Source organism: Nicotiana tomentosiformis, chromosome 2 (assembly GCF_000390325.3).
Source record: "Nicotiana tomentosiformis chromosome 2, ASM39032v3, whole genome shotgun sequence".
Taxonomy (NCBI): Eukaryota; Viridiplantae; Streptophyta; class Magnoliopsida; order Solanales; family Solanaceae; genus Nicotiana; species Nicotiana tomentosiformis.
Genome location: NC_090813.1, coordinates 26657190 through 26677817, shown reverse-complemented (window position 1 = coordinate 26677817; position 20628 = coordinate 26657190). Strand labels below are relative to the sequence as shown.

The following is a 20628-nucleotide window of genomic DNA, read 5'->3' as shown; positions in this document are numbered from 1 at the left end:
TAGAAATGAGTTGCAAGGATCAACAGCTTTTATCATTTTCGACAATACAGTTCTGTCATCATATTTCCTTACAATTTAGATGATTGAACACCAGTTCAGGCCTTCAACCCATAAGCTCATTGAACATTGTTCAATATGCACACAACTAACTGGATCGAGACAAGGGAAAAAAAACTACCAAGAAGTTTTATGTAAACACTTTACCTGGAAATAAAGAATCAAAGTCTCTAGCCAAGGACAAAAAGTGGGTACCAGCTTGAGCCCATCTTCACCTAAAGATCCACCTAAACCAACAATAAATGTCCTCAACATTTTAATTGCTGGCCGCAGGGCCTCCAATGAAAAGAATGAGAATCCCCAACCAATTGAGATTTCCTCCAAATTGCAGGACTTTCCAAGCTCATAATACAATACAGGACAGTTATATGACAAAGTAGGAGAGTTCTCTAGAATATTATTTTCCTCTTGTAATAGATGCCTGCAGCCTCTGGCAATCAAGCACTTTAGATGAGGACTTCTGCGGACAACATGACCCACTGCATGGCAAGAAACCTGAAATTCCAAAGTTTACAATATATTGGTCATACAGACATGCCGTACTGTGCTGATCTTAGTCCGGGTGTAAGGAAGAACTTTTCGAGTTCATGCTAGACACAAATCATCTGTCTATAAGTATCATTCTACCTCAAATGCTCCACCTATAGAGTCCAAAGCCCCCAAAAATTGCTCCCTTCTGGGATACTACAACTCAATAAAAGCAAGTGAAAGGCCTTGGCGTCTTTGGCAGTAATCCATGTAGTGGAGAGGGAGCTTAAATGGAGATGTGGAGAGTTTAGTGACATAAAGTACCTAGATGGTTGCTGATTTTAAATAGTTTCTTCAAAACGCATGGATCTGAGTTTCCAGAAACCTTTAAAAGATTGGTGAAGTTTGAATAAGTCCACTGATCTACTCTAGCTTCTACTTCATCTGTCAACAGATTCACTAGGGCGTACAAAAGTAAGCTAGATATATAAATGTCCTGAAATACATAAGTACAGATTTGTGTGGGAACAACCCTTTTAAGAGCTTAAACTGTTAAAGGGGGAAAGTTTTTTTCATTTGATTATGTCTTTGATAGCTCTGTCATGTACTGTCGCCTGTCGGATTCTTTTATACGGGCCAAATACAAAGAAATATTATTATCACTATGGCAGGTCGTGAGATTCAACCAAAGACCTCCACCCTTTCAACAGCTCACCCTAAAAGCTTCAAGCACAAAATTCAACAAGTATTTCTCATGGACTTGCAACAGCTTATTCCCTAGAGCACACTGATAAAATAAAATCCACATCTTTTCCAGAATAACTTGGAGGAAGAAGACTTTAAGTTCATCTAGGACTACTCACAAACCTTAGTATCAGATACATCAAGCATCTCGAGTGACGATCCTGAAAATTTGTAGAGAGAATTGTCGTCAAGCTGAGTTTCCCTCAAACAAAGACTTCTTACTCTATGTGTTTGAGCGATAAGCTCCAAAAGAGTAATCTCACTGATACCTGCAAATGAGGAGTGTTTTTGAAAATTGAAGTCAAAGATAACAGAAACCACATGGAAGTTGGAAAAGAAGATATAATCATGTCCACAAATATAACTTTCAGCTTCCTTATCTTACAATGTAGAGCCTTACATGAGATTCCATCAGTCAAAAAACGCTCTCTTGAATGCACTTGAGCAAGAATTTTGTTTGTCATCGGTGCAATGATTCAAATGTAAGTTTCAACTCTCATCATTCAAAAAGAAAAACTTTTTAAGTTATCAATACATTAATTGAGTTGTAAATTGTTTTCGACTGAGATTCAGGTGGAAACTAAAACATGCAGCATCCTCCACTAAATCCTTACTTTTGTTATTTCAGAAAGACTAGCATTTCAAGCTCGCAGTTTTATTTTGGAAAAAGGAGTTCTTGTATCCACAATGAACTAAAACTTATCAACAGTCACATTGGAAGATGCAAAGCAGTAACTGCTAACCATATTTTCAAATTGAAAGTTCTACAATGCAACCTTTAGTTCTGTTAACAAACATTAACATGGAGGATACGAGGCAGAAAACAAAAGCCAGAACATTGCTCACCTTTGCAGCCTCCTATATGCAGAATTTGAAGTTTGTAAGCTGATGAATTGGTGTTCTTTTCCATTTTCATTGCCACACCATCAAATCTGGAGATATCGCGACAAAGCGACAGAACACAATTGTGCCCAAACAAAGTATCACAAGCGAAGATTGAATGTAGGCCAACACATTTCAGCAATATAACGGATATTCCAGAATCCGTTATGGAAGTACACGCATTGAGGTTAATACAATACAAGGAAGGGCAGCACTCTGCAATATTGTGGAGATCCGAATCTGGAGAATATCAAAGAGAAGAAATGTTAGGTCAATGCAGAGAGCATCATATTATTAAGAGTATACGTGAAAGCTGAATTTGCAATAAACATTTTCTAACAGCTTGAGAAGAGTACAGACGAGATTCCAAGACTACATACAGATGAGATCCCCTAAAGTATATGCATGAGAAAATGGAAGTGGTCTCACTTAAAAAACACAACATAAAAGCTAAAAACAGTATTCAACATTACATAGCTAGAGTTTTGGAAAAAGCAAAGGAACCACACAACATAAATGAATCCTTTGGGTACCAGCAGCAGTAGTTCTGTTTCATACTGTTCTTTTCTTTTAGTCTTTTGAGTCTGGTTGTTCAATGGTATAGATTGCATGATTTTGATGGCTGGAAACTTTGCCAATATAAGAGGATAATTATTTTTAAATTGGTCTTCCTCCCTTCCCCTTCGGAATATAAGCTATCTGAGACATCATGTACTATTTTAAATAGCAAAACGGAAAAAAGACATCAAGTATTATTTTTGGGGCATCCTCCCTAGCATTCTTTTCATAACCAAAATATGCTTTAAGGCTCATACCCTTTCACCAAGAATCAAGTACAGCAGGAAAAATACTAGTCTCTTTGAAAAGTTTCATCTTAAGGGCCAGAAACTAACAAACGATTTCTCGAAATGAGACTTTTCCTTTTCTTTGGTAGTGGGAAGGTGTTTTAGCTAGGACTGCTGGACTACAAATATCATACCATAAATATCTGTTCGACCCTCCAATATGAGTTTTGTAATATTCCAGAGCCGCCTAGGAAAATGAAACGTTGGTACAGCAGGACATGTCTCTTCATTGAAAGATGTTGATATCTGCAGCTTTACAGCAGGGAATGAAGATATAACTGACACCTTTGCTGGTATCACAGGATTACTCTCCACTGTTAGATCGATGTCTGAGAGTAGTGGGCATTTCTGTAACAATTGGTACAACTTCATTGTTCTGAAGTTCAAAGTATAAGCTGCTTTCAATGTTGTTAGGGATGGAAATGACTTGGAAAAGCACTCAATGGCAGCCTCAAGATGTAGCATAGGACAATTTGAAACATCCACCACTTCCACTGCTTCAAAAGTCAAAACAGGAAAATTTTCCCACGGAATCCGAGATACATCCATATTAGAGCGCTCAAGTTTGAGGGAAAGCTGATTAAGCTTCTTTGTCAGCATTGTGTCCACACTATAGGAAAAAGGAAGCATGGACAGGAGAAGAAGAGGCGAGCTAATTTGTGGGCAGCCGGAAAGGTCCAATATCTACAGAGGAGATTCAGAAAAAAAAAAGAATTTCTTTTTAGAATGGTAACAGTAAATTCAGAAAAGGAAAAAAAAAAGAAACTAAGCAATGAAAATGGTTGTAAGTGTTAATTACATTATATGAAATTTCACAACTACATTTCCAGTAAAAGAGGAAAACTTCAAAAATATATCTTCACTTTGACACTGTTAAGTAACATTTTATATCAAGCAAGCAAGCATGTTCTTGATGATGTTTAATGGGTTAATCTTTTAGTTTCCAACAACTGATTAAAGGGAGAAAGTTACATTTAGAAATCATCCCCAAAGTTCTAGCAAGTTCAATTCTTGGAAAGTCTCCAAGAACAGATATGATGAAGTGAAAACTATAAGCAGATTATTTCCCATTTCAATTATTAGCATAATACCAGCAGCGAGTGAAGAAACAACGGCAAAAAAGTTAAGGTATCATAATTCGAAGAAACTCCACCTCCCAATATGTCTAGGTTTAGATTAAATTATATATACTCCTTAATTTTATTTTTCTTTTGTTTTCCTTTTGCTTCCAGATAATAACAACACCTTAAAAAATGTATTTAAAATTTTTTAGTGAAATGACTTTCATAATTAAGTGGTCAGACTTACCACTTTAGTCCCAAGATTTCAAGCATTCTAAAGGGATAAAGAAGAAAACCATGAGTTGTTACACTGATTATATTGTTCTGGCATCTAAAATAGAAAATGAAAGCCAAAATCCACAAGAACTGAAAGGATGCTGCTAAATGTAAACCTTAGTATATTCATTCAAGCGGATTCTGAGCTGACTAAAATCACCACCTCCAAGAATGTTTGCTAAGCTAAAGGAAGAGGAGGTAGCTAAACTAAGAATAGCATTCACACTTCTTTCTGCAAACTTTGAGAAGAGGGGGCATCTCCGTTTCCCTGAAATGAAAATAAAAAATAAAAAAAAGGAAATGATCAGATGATACATAACACTTGAGCGTTAGTGCTTTGAAAATAACAACTTAAAGGGCTGCTCATACCCGCAGCAAATGGCAATGGCAAAAGGCTAGTGCGGATCTGTTCAAAAAGACAATGAAGGTTACATAAATTACTCGTGTAATCCAGAGAGGATTCAAATGCATACATAGCAGAGATATCTGTGCAAGAATCATAGGCCTTCAGCTTGTAGCTTTTAGATGTTTAATTTTTCAAGCAATAGTGGCAAAAATTTCCTTTAACCTAAAAGGGATTCAGTTGCTTGTGAGTTTCATTTCACATTAATACCTTCCATATATAATATAATTGTTAATTATCAAACTGGACCACTTTGTCAACTGGAAGACCAGGACTGAGATCAATGCACCTGTAATATTATACGTAAATCAGATATGCAAAGAAAACCAAACAACTGAGCACCAGCTGCTCCATATTCTTTTTCTACAAGAAAACGGAGTGTGAGGTTCAAAATCTGTTAAATAGGCATGTCATCAACTAAGATAAGAGCCACGCATATGAGATGTCATAAAACAACAAAAACAAAGAGGAAAAAACACTATTATTTTGTTAAAAGAGAAAAAGAATATCCACTTCCCAAATCTTCTTGCCTGTTTTAAAAAAAACATCCTGAATCCTCCTTTTTTTTTATTAAGGATATACACTTCCGGAATCTTATATTGCAAATGTCCAAACCAGCAGTGATTACTAACCTCACCAAGTAAGCTAGATTATTCTTACACAGATTGTTAAACCTGATTTGCTAATGCGTTCTCACTTTAGCATGCAGCCGTGCATGACTAGTTCCAGTTTTCTTCAATTCTGAAAGAATACCCTGAGAAATTGTCACCCCCCCCCCCAAGCCTCTCTCGATACACACAAAGACAGACAAAATTCAATTGAAAATATCATGTGATTGAACACAATCTCTCCAGTATCTTATACCTCTGTGAAAATTGCAACGCGAGCATCCCCAGTGGAGTTCAAAAGATCATATGGGATGGTGTTAGCGGCAAGCCATAGTAGAATAGCATCACAAAGATGTTTCTCACTGTGAAAAGTCACCATGGAATCAGTATTGCAGTTGAAATAAGACATTGCATCAGGCAACCCTTTATTTTAACAGATAAAGAGAGTACCAACCTATCTACTGTCAAACAAGGATGTTTTACACAGGAAAGCAACAATTCAAAAGGGACATTGTGAAAGGAGTCGCAAGAAGTCATCCATATCTGCAGTAAGAAAGAAAATTCCATCTGAAACAGTTGATGGAGACTAGAAAAGATCCTGTGATGTGACTGTGAGAAGGCACGGGAGAAAATATGTTATTGATATTAGATGAACAATACAATACAAGAGGTCCTTATTTATAGCTATACTATACAAGGACATACTACTCTTCTACCAATGTGGGACAATACTACACTATATACATGCTGTAAACTAACACTCCCCCTCAAGCAGGTGCATACAAATCATATGTACCGAGCTTGTTACATATATAACCAATACGAGAACCAGTGAGAGACTTGGTGAAAATATCTGCAAGTTGATCATTCGACCTCACAAACTTTGTAGCAATTTCTCCTAAAAGTATCTTTTCTCTGACGAAGTGACAATCAATCTCAATGTGTTTAGTTCTCTCATGGAACACCGGATTTGATGCAATATGAAGGGCAGCTTGATTATCACACACAAGTTCCATCCGACTGATTTCACCAAATTTCAACTCCTTGAGCAATTGTTTGGTCCAGACTAGCTCACATGTTGCCATAGCCATTGCTCGATATTCTGCTTCTGCACTAGACCGAGCAACTACATTTTGTTTCTTGCTCTTCCAGGACACCAAATTTCCTCCTACTAAAACACAATATCCAGACGTAGAACGTCTATCAGAAGGTGATCCTGCCCAATCAGCATCTGAGTATCCAATGATCTGCTCATGACCTCGATCCTCAAAGAGTAACCCTTTGCCTGGAGCCGATTTTATATATCGAATAATGCGGACAACTGCATCCCAATGACTATCACAGGGAGAATTCATAAACTGACTTACCAACACTCACAGGATAAGAAATGTCGTGTCTAGTCACTGTGAGATAATTTAATTTTCCAACCAGCCGCCTATAGCTTGCAGGATCGCTAAGCGGCTCCCCCTGTCCTGGCATAAGTTTAGAATTCGGATCCATCGGAGTGTCAACAGGTCTGCAACCTATCATCCCCGTCTCCTCAAGAATGTCTAAAGCATATTTTCTTTGAGAAATAACAATACCTGAGCTAGACTGGGCAACCTCAATACCTAGAAAGTACTTCAATCTGCCTAGATCCTTAGTTTGGAAGTGTAGGAAGAGATGCTGCTTCAGATTGGTAATACCATCCTGATCACTGCCAGTAATAACAATATTATCAACATAGACTACTAGATAAATACAGAGACTTGAAGCAGAGTGCCGATAAAACACAGAGTGATCGGCTTCACTACGAATCATGCCAAACTCCTGGATAACCGTGCTGAACTTACCAAACCAGGCTCGAGGAGACTGCTTTAGACCATAAAGTGACTGACGCAAGCGACATACAAGGCCACGAGACTCCCCCTGAGCAACAAAACCAGGTGGTTGCTCCATATAAACCTCATCCTCAAGATCACCGTGAAGAAAGGCATTTTTAATGTCCAGCTGATAGAGAGGCCAATGACGAACCGTAGCCATGGATAGAAAAAGGCGGATTGAAGCCACTTTAGCCACAGGAGAGAAGGTATCACTGTAATCGAGCCCAAATATCTGAGTATATCCTTTGGCAACAAGACGGGCCTTAAGTCGATCAATCTGTCCATCGGGACCAACTTTGACTGCATAAACCCAACGACAACCAACAGTAGATTTACCTGAGGGAAGAGGAACAAGCTCCCAAGTACCACTTGTATGTAAAGCAGACATCTCGTCACTCATAGCCTGTCGCCATCCTGGATGAGACAACGCTTCACCTGTAGACTTAGGGATGGAAACCGAGGACAAAGAAGATATAAAAGCATAATGGAGAGATGACAGACGATGATAGCTCAAATCGATATAATGAGGATTAGGGTTAAGTGTGGTCCGTATACCTTTCCGAAGTGCAATCGGTGTACTAGGAGCAGGGTCCGCAGCAAGAGCAGGGTCAGGTGCAGGACGAGAACCAGTTGGGCCTGATGGAAGACGCAAACGACGATGATAAGTCAAGAGTGGTGTTCCTGTGGCCGGGGAACTAGGGGGAACAACACTAGACTCCTCAACGGTTGGTATGGATGAAACCTCTATGGTCGAAGGTAGAGGAGGAGCTATAGTAAACTCCTCAAAGGTCGGTATAGGTAAGACCTCAGATATATCATGGTGGTCAACAGAGGTAAAGAAAGGTTTAGACTCAAAAAATGTGACGTCAGCTGACATAAGGTACCTACGAAGATCTGGAGAATAACGATATCCCTTCTGAACACGAGAATAACCAAGGAAGACACACTTGAGAGCACGAGGAGCTAACTTATCTTTCCCAGGGGCTAAGTTATGAACAAAACACGTGCTCCCAAAAATACGAGGTGGAAGAGAGTATAAGGGTGACTGGGGAAACAATACTGAATGCGGAATCTGATTTCTTGATGGGAGATGAAGGCATCCGATTAATCAAATAACAAGCTGTGAGAACTGCATCGCCCCAAAAACGCAACGGAACACGAGATTCAATTAGAAGTGTGCGAGCAGTCTCAATAAGGTGCCTATTCTTTCTCTCAGCAACCCCATTTTGCTGAGGGGTATAAAGACAAGATGTCTGATGAATAATTCCTTGAGAAGTCATAAACTGCTGAAATTGAGAAGATAAATATTCTAAGGCATTATCACTGCGAAAAATGCGAATAGAAACACCAAATTGGTTTTTGATTTCAGCACAGAAACTCTGGATATAGAAAATAACTCAGAACGATCTTTCATTAAGAAAAGCCAAGTACATCTTGAATAATCATCAATGAAACTGACAAAATAACGAAATCCCAAGGATGAACTGACTCTACTAGGGCCCCATATATCAGAATGAACTAAGGAGAAGACAGACTCTGCATGACTCTCAACACTACGCGAAAAGGAGGCTCGGGTATGTTTCCCAAGTTGACACGACTCACAATCTAATGTAGACAAACTAGATAAACTAGGCACCATCTTCTGAAGTTTGGATAAACTCGGATGTCCTAAACGTCTGTGGATTAGATCTGGAGGATCTGTAACTAGACATGTTGTGGAAGGACTGAGTGAGTTAAGGTAGTAAAGGCCTTCTGATTCACGTCCTGTACCAATTGTCTGTCTCGTACTGCGGTCCTGTATAATAAAAGAATCGTCAATAAAATATATACCACAATGGAGGGCACGAGTCAAACGACTAACAGATGCAAGACTAAAAGGACAGCCAGGGACATAAAGAACGGAATCTAGGGTGATAGAAGACAAGGGATTAGCTTGTCCAACTCCTTTTGCCTTAGTTTGACATCCATTGGCTAAAGTAACAGTGGGAAGAGACTGTGAATATACAATATTTGACAAAAGTGATATATTACCAGAGATGTGATCAGAAGCGCCGGAGTCCATGATCCATGGGCCAAGAGTGCTAGACTGGGAAACACAAGCAAAAGAATTACAAGTAACAGAAGTATCAGTCTGAGCAACTGAGGCTACTTGTGGAGATGTCTGCTTACTTGCTCGATACTGAAGGAGCTCATTATATTCTTCTTTAGATAAAGAAAATCCTTGGTTACCTGGAGTCTCGGTCTGAGCAATGTAAGCATTTTTGGGTGGACGACCATGTAAGGAATAACACATTTCACGAGTGTGTCCAAGTTTGTGACAATAAGAACACTTGGGTCTAGATCTTCCAAAACGACCTCCTCCTCGTCTATGCTCCATAGTTTGAGATGCCCGAACATCCATTGTCTGGGATGCAAGAACAGAGGAATCAAGTATCTGTGATGAGATCACTGGTGGACTTGGTGCTGCAGCAAGGCGGAGTAATCGAGAGAATAATTCATCAACTGTCGGGACAGACGGACTAGCCAAAATCTGGTCGCGTACTGAATCAAGATCATTAGGAAGTCCAGCGAGGGTAAGAACGAGAAACATCTTCTGTCGCTGCTCTTGTTGTTTTTCCACACTAGCAGAAACTGGCATCAACTTCTCAAATTCCTCCATGACTGCCTGTACTTGACCCAAGTAAGTAGACATATCCAATTCCTGCTTCTTTAAGTTTGTCATCCGTGATATCACATCATAGAAGCGAGATATGTCATTAGTGTATAAGGTCCGTGCCTTTGCCCAAACCAAATAACATGTCTGGAATGGACGAAACGAGGGTATCAACTTGGAATCAATAGATCGCCACAAGATGCTACATAACTGAGCTTCTGGTGGCGCGTGGAGGCGCGTGAGGAGGCTGCTGCCGGAGTTTTTCACTGGGGTTTGTTCGCCGGACAGTAACGACTCTTGTGGTAGTGTTGGATTTTGCACAACACTGACAGAAATGAAGCAGATAGAAAACAGCCTTAAAAAAGTACTGATTTCTCTTTCCCGGAATCACTGGAATTTATGCACAGCGATAAGTCTCTCACAATTGCTCTGATACCATGTGAGAAGGCACGGGAGAAAATATGTTATTGATATTAGATGAACAATACAATACAAGAGGTCCTTATTTATAGCTATACTATACAAGGACATACTACTCTTCTACCAATGTGGGACAATACTACACTATATACATGCTGTAAACTAACAGTGACATCGCAACTTAAAATTCAAAATACTTAAAACTAATATGAAGGACAACATGTTTTCACTGGCTTATTTTGGTAAATCACTGCAACAGCTCCTGGGCTTGTTTGATAGCTAGAAATGTTCCTGCTAATATTTCAAAGTAATACATTTTTTGTTGTTTCGGCAGAACTGACATAAAAAAAAAGACTGAAAAGCTGAAGCAGATCTAATGGCATGAAAATTTCTTTAAAACAAATGCGGAGTGACTAACAAAGGGTGAGTAGGTAAGCTGTAGTAAGGGTGTGGAGAAAAGGATGGTTTTCAAAGCAAGTGTGCACATTTTGTCTATTTCTTTTTAAAAATGGTCCTTTTCCTAAAAACATCGGAAACAGCCTCTCTGCCCTTCCAGGGGTAGGGTGGGGGTAAGGTTACGTACATCTTACCCTCCCCAGACCCCACTCATGGGAAACTACTGGGTTTGTTGTTGTTGTCCTTTTCCTAAAAACGTTTTGAGAGATATATTTTTAACAAAAAGTAACAAAACAACATTCTCTCACCGGCTTACAATAGTCTCAAAACAAGAACATGAACAGAACCTCTTCCATTATCAAAGACCCCTCAGAAAGACAAATTTGTTGCAGTTACTATGCTGAAAATTTTTCTTGGTAACAACTGTCTCAAAATTCACATTTCATCCAATCCTAACCACATGCGATATCAGTGTTTCCAGATAACTTGTCAAAAAATGAGAACACCATTGATCTGATAATTACATCAAGTGAGTTCTGCAACTAAACAGCAAAATTGTTGCCAAATTTTTTGCAAGTTGTCTTTATTGAAGTTGCCAATGGGAAAGAGAAGAAAGAAGCATGAAGGAAATGGAAAAGAGATAGTAACTGGATGGAGGAGAAGAAAAATGAAGCTGGAGAAGGAGCGAAATCAAGGAAGAGAAAGGATGGACGAAGAAACATTAAAGGATGTGCAGTACGGTTTAATCGACCATCCTATAGAGGCATGCTGTGTGTATATACATTTGAATCAAACTAATCAATTCAAGAAAACATTCAATAACAGAACAATTTGGGGACTGGGACATAGTACAATTTAAGCACTTACAAAGTTCCTCGCCAGACAATCAGTCAATTGTGGAATAAAATCAGTTGCTGCATGATATCCCATGTTAATCTATAAGAGACAACCCATGGTATCACATTAAAAATGTAATATGAATAGCAATATGCTGCAATTATCATTTTTCCAGTAACCAAAAATCAAAGACATTGTTACCATTCTCTCTACCATACTCCCAGATATGGACCAAATCTCCTAAATGCAATTGAGGAGGCCGAATCCTGCCTTCTGATGTTACATAGTTCAGCCAACTTCGACAAACCAAAAGAAGCTTTTCCGCTCCAAAAAATAATGCAGCCTGACGCAGTAAGTGTGCAAGATCAGAGATTTATCAAGAAAAATGTCTACGATCAGATATTAGAAATTATTGAACAAACAACAGATTGCATCTAATCACGTGATAGAGACTTGCAGAGCAACAAAAGAGACCTAAAGAGACCTTCAGTTGTGGTAAAACATCAAAAGAGAGAAAAATGAAACATCTTTCCAACGTGACATAGATCACTCCTTTCTACCCTCTCACGGAAGAAGAGAGAACAACAACAACAACAACGACGACGACCCAGTAAAATCTCACAAGTGGGGTCTGGGGAGGGTAGTGTGTACGCAGACCTTACCTGTACCTGAGGGGTAGAGAGGTTGTTTCCGATAGACCCCCGGCTCAAGAGAACGAAAAGAAACAATATATCAGTGCCATCAACAAAAAACCATAGAAATAATAACATCACAAGAACCAGCATATAGATGGAAAGCAGAAAATAATAACCAGTAAATAAGGCCCGACACTATAAAAACGAAAGAGTAGTGTAAACACAACATTGACCACTAGCAGTCTAAGACTAAATCCTATCAGCCTAGCCTCACACTAGTAGACTAAATATGCTCAACAACCTCCTAACCTACAACCTTAATGCTCGACCTTCACCGCTTCCTATCGAGTGCCATGTCCTCGGAGATCTGAAGCCTCGCCATATCCCGCCTGATCACCTCTCCCCAATACTTATTCGGCCGCCCTCTACCTCTCCTCGTACCCACCAACACCAACCGCTCGCACCTCCTTACCGGGGCATCCAAGCTTCTCCTCTGTACGTGCCCGAACCATTTGAGACTCGTTTCCCGGATCTTGTCATCAATGGGAGCCACACCCACCTTCTCCCGAATATCTTCATTCCTAATCTTATCCATCCTAGTGTGCCCGCACATCTACCTCAACATCCTCATTTCTGCTACTTTCATCTTCTGGATATATGAGTTCTTAACTGGTCAACACTCAGCCCCATACAACATGGCCGGTCTAACCACCGCTCTATAAAACTTACCTTTGAGTAGCGGTGTCATTTTCTTGACACACAAGACTCCAGATGCTAACCTCCATTTCATCCACCCCACCCCTATACGGTGTGTGACATCCCCATCGATCTCCCCATACCCCTGGATAACCGACCCAAGGTACTTGAAACTGTATCTCTTGGAAATGACCTGCGATCCAAGCCTCACGTCCATGCCCGCTTCCCTCGGCTCGGCACTGAACTTGCACTCAAGATATTCCGTCTTCGTCATGCTCAACTTGAAACCCTTAGACTCGAGGGCCTGTCTCCAAACCTCCATCCTCTCGTTAACGCCACTTCGCGTCTCATCAATCAGAACAATGTCATCAGCGAATAACATACACCATGGCACCTCTCCTTGAATATGGTGTGTCAGTGCGTCCAACACCAGGGCAAATAAGAATGGGAAGGGAACAAAAATCAAGATTCGAATTATTAATCAAAAACTATTATATTGACAAGATGTCCTTTATGAGAATGCACGGGAGAAAAATCTATTTTTTAGCAATGATACAATGAGCCCTATATATAATACATATTCTACTCCTACTACATATGGGACTCGGACATATTCTACTCATACTACATATGAGACTAGAATTATCTACATATAACTATCTAACATTCTCCCTCAAGCCGGTGCATACAAATCATATGTACTGAGCTTATTACATATGTAACTAATACAAGGACCAACGAGGGACTTGTTAAAATATCTGTTACATATGTAACAGTCTCATATGAACTGTTACAGTTGATAACGCAAGTTCAAATGATGTCACAGTGAAAAGAGTTGTCTAAGCAACTTACCAAATGGGGAACTAATATGATGGATGGTAAACACCTCCATATGAGATGTATGGCTCACATCCTCAATCTTGTTGTTCAAGATGGTCTGAAAGAAGTGGGTGATTCTGTGAAACGCGTTAGACAAGCAGTGAGATATATTAGGCAATCTCCTGCGAGGTGGAAAAAGTTTAAAGAATGTTGTGAAATTGAAAAGATTGCATGTAAGAAATCACTATGCTTGGATGTTCCTACTAGGTGGAACTCCACCTACTTGATGTTAAATGTGGCAAAAGAATTCGAGCATGCATTTGCAAGTTATGGTGCTCTTGATCATGGATTGTTGCAATATCTTCTTACTCATGTGTGTGAAGATGGAAAATCAGTGGGTTCACTTGTAAGTTCTGATTGGGAAAGTGTGAGGCTCATGGTGAGATTTCTTGAAACTTTTTTTGTACTTACCTTGAAGATCTCTGGTTAACTTTATGTTACATCAAATGTTCATTTTGTTGAAATATGTGAACTTCATTATAATTTGAAAAGTTTGATAGCAGAAGATAACGTTGACTTGAGTTCAATGGCAGGAAAGATGAAAGAAAAATTTGACAAGTATTGGAGTACTCCAGAAAAGATGAATAAGATGATCTTTATTGCATGTATTTTGGATCCGCGCCATAAGTTTGAGTATGTTACTTATGCACTTGTGAGCATGTTCGGGGAAGAAACAGGAAAAAATATAGTAGGAGAAGTGAAAAGCTACATGCCTACTTTGTTTAATGAGTATGCAAAGAAACACTCAAAAAATGATCATGCTTCATCTTCTTCATCAAGTAGCTCATCAGAGACGTCAAGTGCAAGTAGTCATGGAACTCAATCTAAAACTTTAAAGGCAACATTTTCACAACAATACAAGAGGCACAAAGCTGAAAATGAAAATTCAGATGCTAAAACAGAGTTAGAGAAGTATCTAGATGAAGAATGTGATGATGGAGGTGATGGTTTTGATATCTTGCTTTGGTAGAAAGTGAACAAACCTAGATTTCCGATTGTTGCCGAGATTGCTAGTGATGTTTTGGTCCTGTGTCTAGTGTGGCATCAGAGAGTGCTTTTAGTACGGGAGGCCGTATTCTTGATTGTTTTAGGAGCTCATTGACTCCCAAATTAGTACAAGCTCTTGTGTGTTGTCAAGATTGGCTTCGAAACGAATTACTTCCTGTTAGAGTTGAGGAAGATATAGATTATCTCGTACAATTTAAACTTGGTAAGAATATTTTATTTGTATGCACTCTATATCAGGGTTGTGAAAAGCGGTCGCTTCCTCGCTTAAAGCGAGAAGCGAAGCGAGGCGACCCTACGACCGTTTCTGCTATATGAAGCGACTCAGGTAGGCAAAAGCGTGCGCTTCCCACTAAAAAGCGCAAAGCGAGGCGACCGAAGCGAGCGCTTCTCTGTTTTAAACACCTGCCAACCTATTTAATTAAAAAAGAAAGGTGTTCTTTTATTAAAACATACGACCAGCAGCAACAGAGAGAAAGAGGCGACTAGGGTTCCAAGTCTTGTACACTTTTCAACTTAACATACGACCAGCAGCAACAGGTATGTGATTTCTTCTTCCTCCTCCTCCTTCTTTTTCTTCTTCTTCTTCTTTCACTGTTTCAGCGTCCAAATAGCAGCGAAATGCTGGCGAATTTTTTTTTCCCTTCGGTTCTTCTTTCTCAGTCTTCTCCTCTTCGTTGAAATGCTGCCCAGTTCTTCTTTCACTGTTTTTATGCTGCCCAGTTTTTAACAGAATGGTATATTTTAATAGTCAAATGGTATATTTATTTTAATATTTTTTTAAAATTCCGCTTCACTTCAAAAAAGCGAGCGCTTCGCTTCTCGCTTCTTGCTTTAAGCGAAATGGGGGTTGTCGTTTTTCCTCGCTTAACGCTCTTCACAACACTGCTCTATATTGATATTTGCAATTAGTTTATTGTTCATATTGCATAACAAATTACCTTGAATTCTCTTTAGGCTTGCCCAACAATGGAACAGAGCCTTGCATCGTTGATGCATAGTTGTTAGTTGCAACACATATGGTAAGTCAAGCTTTTATTTAGTTGATAAATGTCATCAATTTATTTTGTTAGATATTGGATTAATTTTAAATATTCTGTCACCCTTGCAACACGAAGTTTTCAGGAGAATGTTTCTAGTTCCGTGTTCTTTTGCTAAAGCTTGTGCGCCACCTATTTTTGTCTATGTGGTTAATGGATGGTACACGAATGGTTTCTGTAAACAACACTTGTAAATACTTATTTTGGTCACATGTTGAGAAGCTTACTGGTGTCTGGTGCATTATAGAGATGCAAGTTAGAGCTTTAGACCAGACATATTTACATGTTGATGAAGTTTGTAAACATTATTCTAAACTTATGCTCCCCTAAATATTACGTTTGAAAAGTTGCTTTAGAACCGAACAAACCGAAGTTACCGTACCGAATCAACCGAAACCGAAAGGCGAAAAGCCGAACCATACCAAATTTAATTAGGAACGGTATTGGTACAGCATTTTAGGAAACCGAATACCGGAAATACCGAACCGAATAGTCTAAATACCGTATCGACCGATGAACACCCCTAACTGTAACTCGCCGGAAAACTCCAAAGTTCTCGAAATTTGTAGGAAATTATACCAGTGGACTCGGAATCACCCCATGAAACGACTGTCCTGAAGAATTTTTTGAAAATTCTAGCTGGAAAGTGCTCCACGCGCCGGCGCGTGTGTCAGACGCGCTCACCGGAACCCTAGTTCTGATGGCGCGTGAGGGACTTTTTGCCAGAGCAATTGACTGGGGTTTTGTCGCCTGACTTTTCCGAACATGATGGTAGTGTTAGTTTTCGCACAACACTTATCGATGAGGAGATAACGCAAATCAATCTTGATTCGTCAATCGGAAAGACGCACGGTGACTGACTTTTCTGTTTCGATAGGACTGGGATTTCTGGGATTTTTGGGGTTTGGTCGCACAAGAGTTTCGAATCTAATGGTGATACTTGTATATGCACAGTACCACTATAGCAGTGATGAACCCTGGGAACAAGACGAAGTTGCCAGAAAATTGCACGGCCACGAGATCTTTCTTTCCGGATGTCGTTGGAATGACGCACAACGATAACTTTCTAACTGAAGCTCTGATACCATGTGAGAATGCACAGGAGAAAATTCTATTTTTTAACAATGATACAATGAGCCCTATATATAATACATATTCTACTCCTACTACATATGCGACTATGACATATTTTACTCCTACTACATATGGGACTAGAATCATTTACACATAACTATCTAACATCCTTAATTGACAAAATCTGAATATAAAAGAATGAAACTTTAAATAAACATGTTTGTAACATATGTTGTGCGGACTCTTCAAAATCTCTATCGCATCTGTGTCGACACAACATGGGTGTAGGTGTGGAATCCATACCGAATTTGGTTACCTTGGGTACTTTAACTACATTTTATGACCAAGAAATATAGATTGATTGGGTATTTGGTTTGATAGCTAGCTTATGAGGTAAGGATTGCACAAGACTATATAAGGAGACCAAGACACCCATTACCCACCGATATGGGACACGACTCAACCCCCCCCCCACATCACGCCCAGGCTTGCAAACTAGAGCGTGGACAACATAAATAGGGGTCCAACATCGATAATAATAAATTGGGATGGGCCTGACTCTGATACCATGATAAATGGACTTTGGACCTAGCTCAACTCCAAAAGCTAGCTCAAAGGATGTGGATTGCCCAAGCTATATAAAGAATCCAAGGAACCCATTCATTTCTGATGTAGGATTCCATCACCTCTCCCCCTTGACGCTCAGACCTGTCAGTTGGAGCGTGAACAATCTATCCCGGGGCCCAACATCAGGGACCTGGCTCTGATACCATGATAAAGAAATGGATCTTGGACCTAACTCAACTCGAAAAACTAGCTAGGTGAGGATTGTCCAAGTCCAAATAATGAGACATATATGTCTCCCACCCATCGATGTGGGATACTAACACCTCTGCCGTCCAGGCCTGGTAACTGGAGCGTGGACAAGATAATATGGGGGTCCAACATCTGGTGAAACGATTATTTGGGGGGGCTGGCTCTTATACCATGCTAAATGGTCCTTGGGCGTAACTCAACCCCAAAAGCTAGCTTAAAAGGTGAGGATTGCCCAAGGACATATAAGGAGACAAATGGCCTCCCACCCAACCGATGTGGGACACTAACAATGTTTAATATATATATGACATTGTTATACGTAATGTATGAGAATGCTTTTCTATTACACGAGATATCTTATGAAAAAAATATTAGGTGTTTATAAAGAATTATGTTTTAATTAGTTTTAGTTCAATAACTTTAACTAATCGAAATATATAAATTTATTGTTCCGTATCTGCACTCGGATCCATAGCCCCGAATCTTAAAATTTATGTGCTGAAGAATTTGATCTCTAAATCAGCACCAATATCAGATACTCGCACGGGGAGTCCGAGCAACATAGTTTGTAACTGCTTTGGAGGGAAGTCAATGTTATCCCAGAAAAATATTCCACTAAGTTACAACATTGCGATGCTAAGACGAACCTTTCCCAAACTAAAGTTGGAGCATGTTTTTGTCCTGGAATACTCTAGCAGCATTGAGCTCAATGCAAACGCAGCACACTTTTGGTATACCGTGCTGAATGAATGATTTAGACCCTAAATTAGATTTCCTCAATTCCCTACATTTACGATGGAAGACTGAGTTTTTGCAATGATACACATTCAATACCTCCTAGGTGCTGTTTTGATTGATAGAACAAATTACCTTATTTAACCCCACCCTCCTAACCCCCAAAAAAAAGAGGCATACTGAACTCTTATCCACTAAAAGGGCACTACTTACTCCGCAGGCAATATGACCTTACTAGGCTAACAAAAAATGGTAAAGTACTCTGAGAAGTTTCCAGGTGACCAACAGAAAATACACTCAGAAATTCAGTGATACCTCTTCAGCAGATAAAAGGAATTGTTGACACCTTCAGTGATGAAAATATATTGGCAACTGGAATTCTTACCTCATACAACGGAAGGAAGCTCTCTGAAGTAAGGTCCAATGAACATCCAAAAAGAAACCTCAACATGCTCAAAAGAGACTCCATGTCCCAATGAATAGATATAGAGTCGAAGCAAGATTCACTGAAACAGTAACCATACAATTAAGAGGTAAGGTAATCTCAGAAAAGAAAGCAATTACGTTATAATACTTATTTTAAAAAAAGAAGTAATTATGTTATAATCTTCTTCATGCATTATCTCTTGTAACATCCCATATAATATTCTACGTATATTCTATATAATTATTACTCCCTCCATTATATTTCATATAACAGCCTTTCCTTTTTAGTACGTTCCAAAAAATTGACATCTTACTATATCTGGTAACTCCTTAATTCTAACACTCACATTTTACCTTTAAAGCACTCTCTTATAAGCATGATATGTCATGTATACAACCACAAGATAAAAGGTATTTCGGTATGGTATACATATTTAGCTTGTGTCAATAGTCTCTCTTTATTAGTTATACTCCATACCAATCAAACATTGTCATATAAAATGAAACATAAGGAATAGGAGAACATTTACTTATCGCGTTAGGAGAAGGAAATAACTGTTTACATATTATACGTACTCTAAAACTTCTATATATGAAGTTATTCTAGTACATTATTATTCACTCAATAGTCAATACAGGAAAATTCATTTAATTCTCGTGTGCTTCACAAGGTGTAAGAACTAAGGGGAGGGAATATCGAAGTTTGAGTTGCTTTCAATCACCAAAAGAGTTTTCTGACAAAAATAGTATGGTGTACGCCCGTCGCTTCAAGATCTGTGTCTCATCCAATCAACCACTACACCTGGAGATGCATCTCGTCGTGATGAACATGATAGTCAAAAAAGGATACTGGTCAAAAGGCATACCATACGAGCCCTCATGCTCCAACAGAGTCCATCACTGCCGGGGCATTCATCTAGTCACCAGCTTTTATTCGGGTAATATTCCATGTTAGCACCACATTAGGTTCAGCCAACGCCACGGTAAACCTAGCCAGCCGCCACATCATTAATCAGTTAGTTCACTCAATAGTCCAGTTAGCCCATGTCAGTAGTACAGTCAATGACATGACAGCAAGTACAAGACCAAAAAAGGTCCTTTGATTTTTCGACGTGCTGGATCTATTTTTCAGTTGGATTTTGTCAAAATCCACTCCTTAAAGTATATTAAAGACAAGTTATTCCTTCTTTTCTAATCATAAATACTATATTGTCAAATAAAAATAGAAAGCCCCTTCAGGAGATCAGTCAATTGTGGTTTCTAATGACAATTGCAACATATTCCTAAAATTTAAGGACCCTACATATTTTCTACCATCTCTCTCACACATAAAGGTAATTCAGCTACATATCTACCCCAGTCTTCATCCTTTGGGTGACTTCTTGATTCAGGAGTCTCAGACGATATGACCAGTCTCCATGAGCTTGGTTTGGACGTTTTGATTCTGTAGTTCAACAATTTTGATTAGCCCGTATCTAGTCAGATCATTCCATTTTTCATCGACACTCTACGCAGAGTTGATGTCTCTACCTTGCCATATATGTGGATGATAAATTATTACCGGAGACAACAGTAAATATTTAGGTAATAAAATAACATCTCTCACTTACTTCCATACGGAATAACACAAGTACTTGTTGGGGATAAAGGTAGGTTAGTCCAATTCATTTGTCCCTCTCTATAGAGGAAAGTTGCTCCGGCTATTTTGGGCAAAACCGGTATGCCTAACTATCGACCAATCGACTCACCTATACATCCTAAAGTCAAGCAACTTCAAGGCTGAGGAGTCCTAAGATTGGTAGGTTGAATT

At 39.2% G+C, this 20628-nt stretch overlaps 2 protein-coding genes across 6 annotated transcripts in view; both read right to left on the bottom strand.

Annotated features, from left to right (window-relative positions):
• Positions 1 to 20628, bottom strand: part of LOC104117757 (BTB/POZ domain-containing protein FBL11) — a 31750-nt gene that overhangs the window by 8697 nt on the left and 2425 nt on the right. For 2 of the 5 annotated variants that reach the window (XM_033661671.2, XM_009628842.4), the window contains 11 exons: positions 18778 to 18898; positions 11714 to 11855; positions 11543 to 11589; positions 5799 to 5887; positions 5601 to 5706; positions 4703 to 4739; positions 4450 to 4601; positions 3131 to 3680; positions 2116 to 2391; positions 1393 to 1538; positions 205 to 552 (listed from right to left, as the gene is read on the bottom strand). In XM_033661671.2, coding sequence (XP_033517562.1) covers positions 205 to 552; positions 1393 to 1538; positions 2116 to 2391; positions 3131 to 3680; positions 4450 to 4601; positions 4703 to 4739; positions 5601 to 5706; positions 5799 to 5887; positions 11543 to 11589; positions 11714 to 11855; positions 18778 to 18898 — 2014 coding nt within the window. The other 3 variants (XM_009628845.4, XM_009628846.4, XM_009628847.4) reach the window with 3 other exon arrangements.
• On the bottom strand, positions 5969 to 11534 carry LOC138906811 (uncharacterized). The gene is made up of 3 exons (XM_070196517.1): positions 8537 to 11534; positions 7762 to 7784; positions 5969 to 7715 (listed from the first exon to the last, which is right to left on the bottom strand). The coding sequence occupies exons 1-3, from the start codon at positions 9926 to 9928 to the stop codon at positions 6683 to 6685; spliced, it is 2448 nt and encodes an 815-aa protein (XP_070052618.1). The 5' UTR covers positions 9929 to 11534; the 3' UTR covers positions 5969 to 6682.

Excerpts from the sequence above, each read along its gene's own strand:
- LOC138906811 (XM_070196517.1), bottom strand. The coding sequence starts at position 9,928 with ATGACAAACTTAAAGAAGCAGGAATTGGATATGTCTACTTACTTGGGT. Across the intron at positions 7,785-8,536 it reads TGGTGTTTCTATTCGCATTT|TACACCGATTGCACTTCGGA; the intron begins TTCGCAGTGATA and ends CCCTGCTCCTAG. Across the intron at positions 7,716-7,761 it reads ACCGATTGCACTTCGGAAAG|CTATCATCGTCTGTCATCTC; the intron begins GTATACGGACCA and ends TATCGATTTGAG.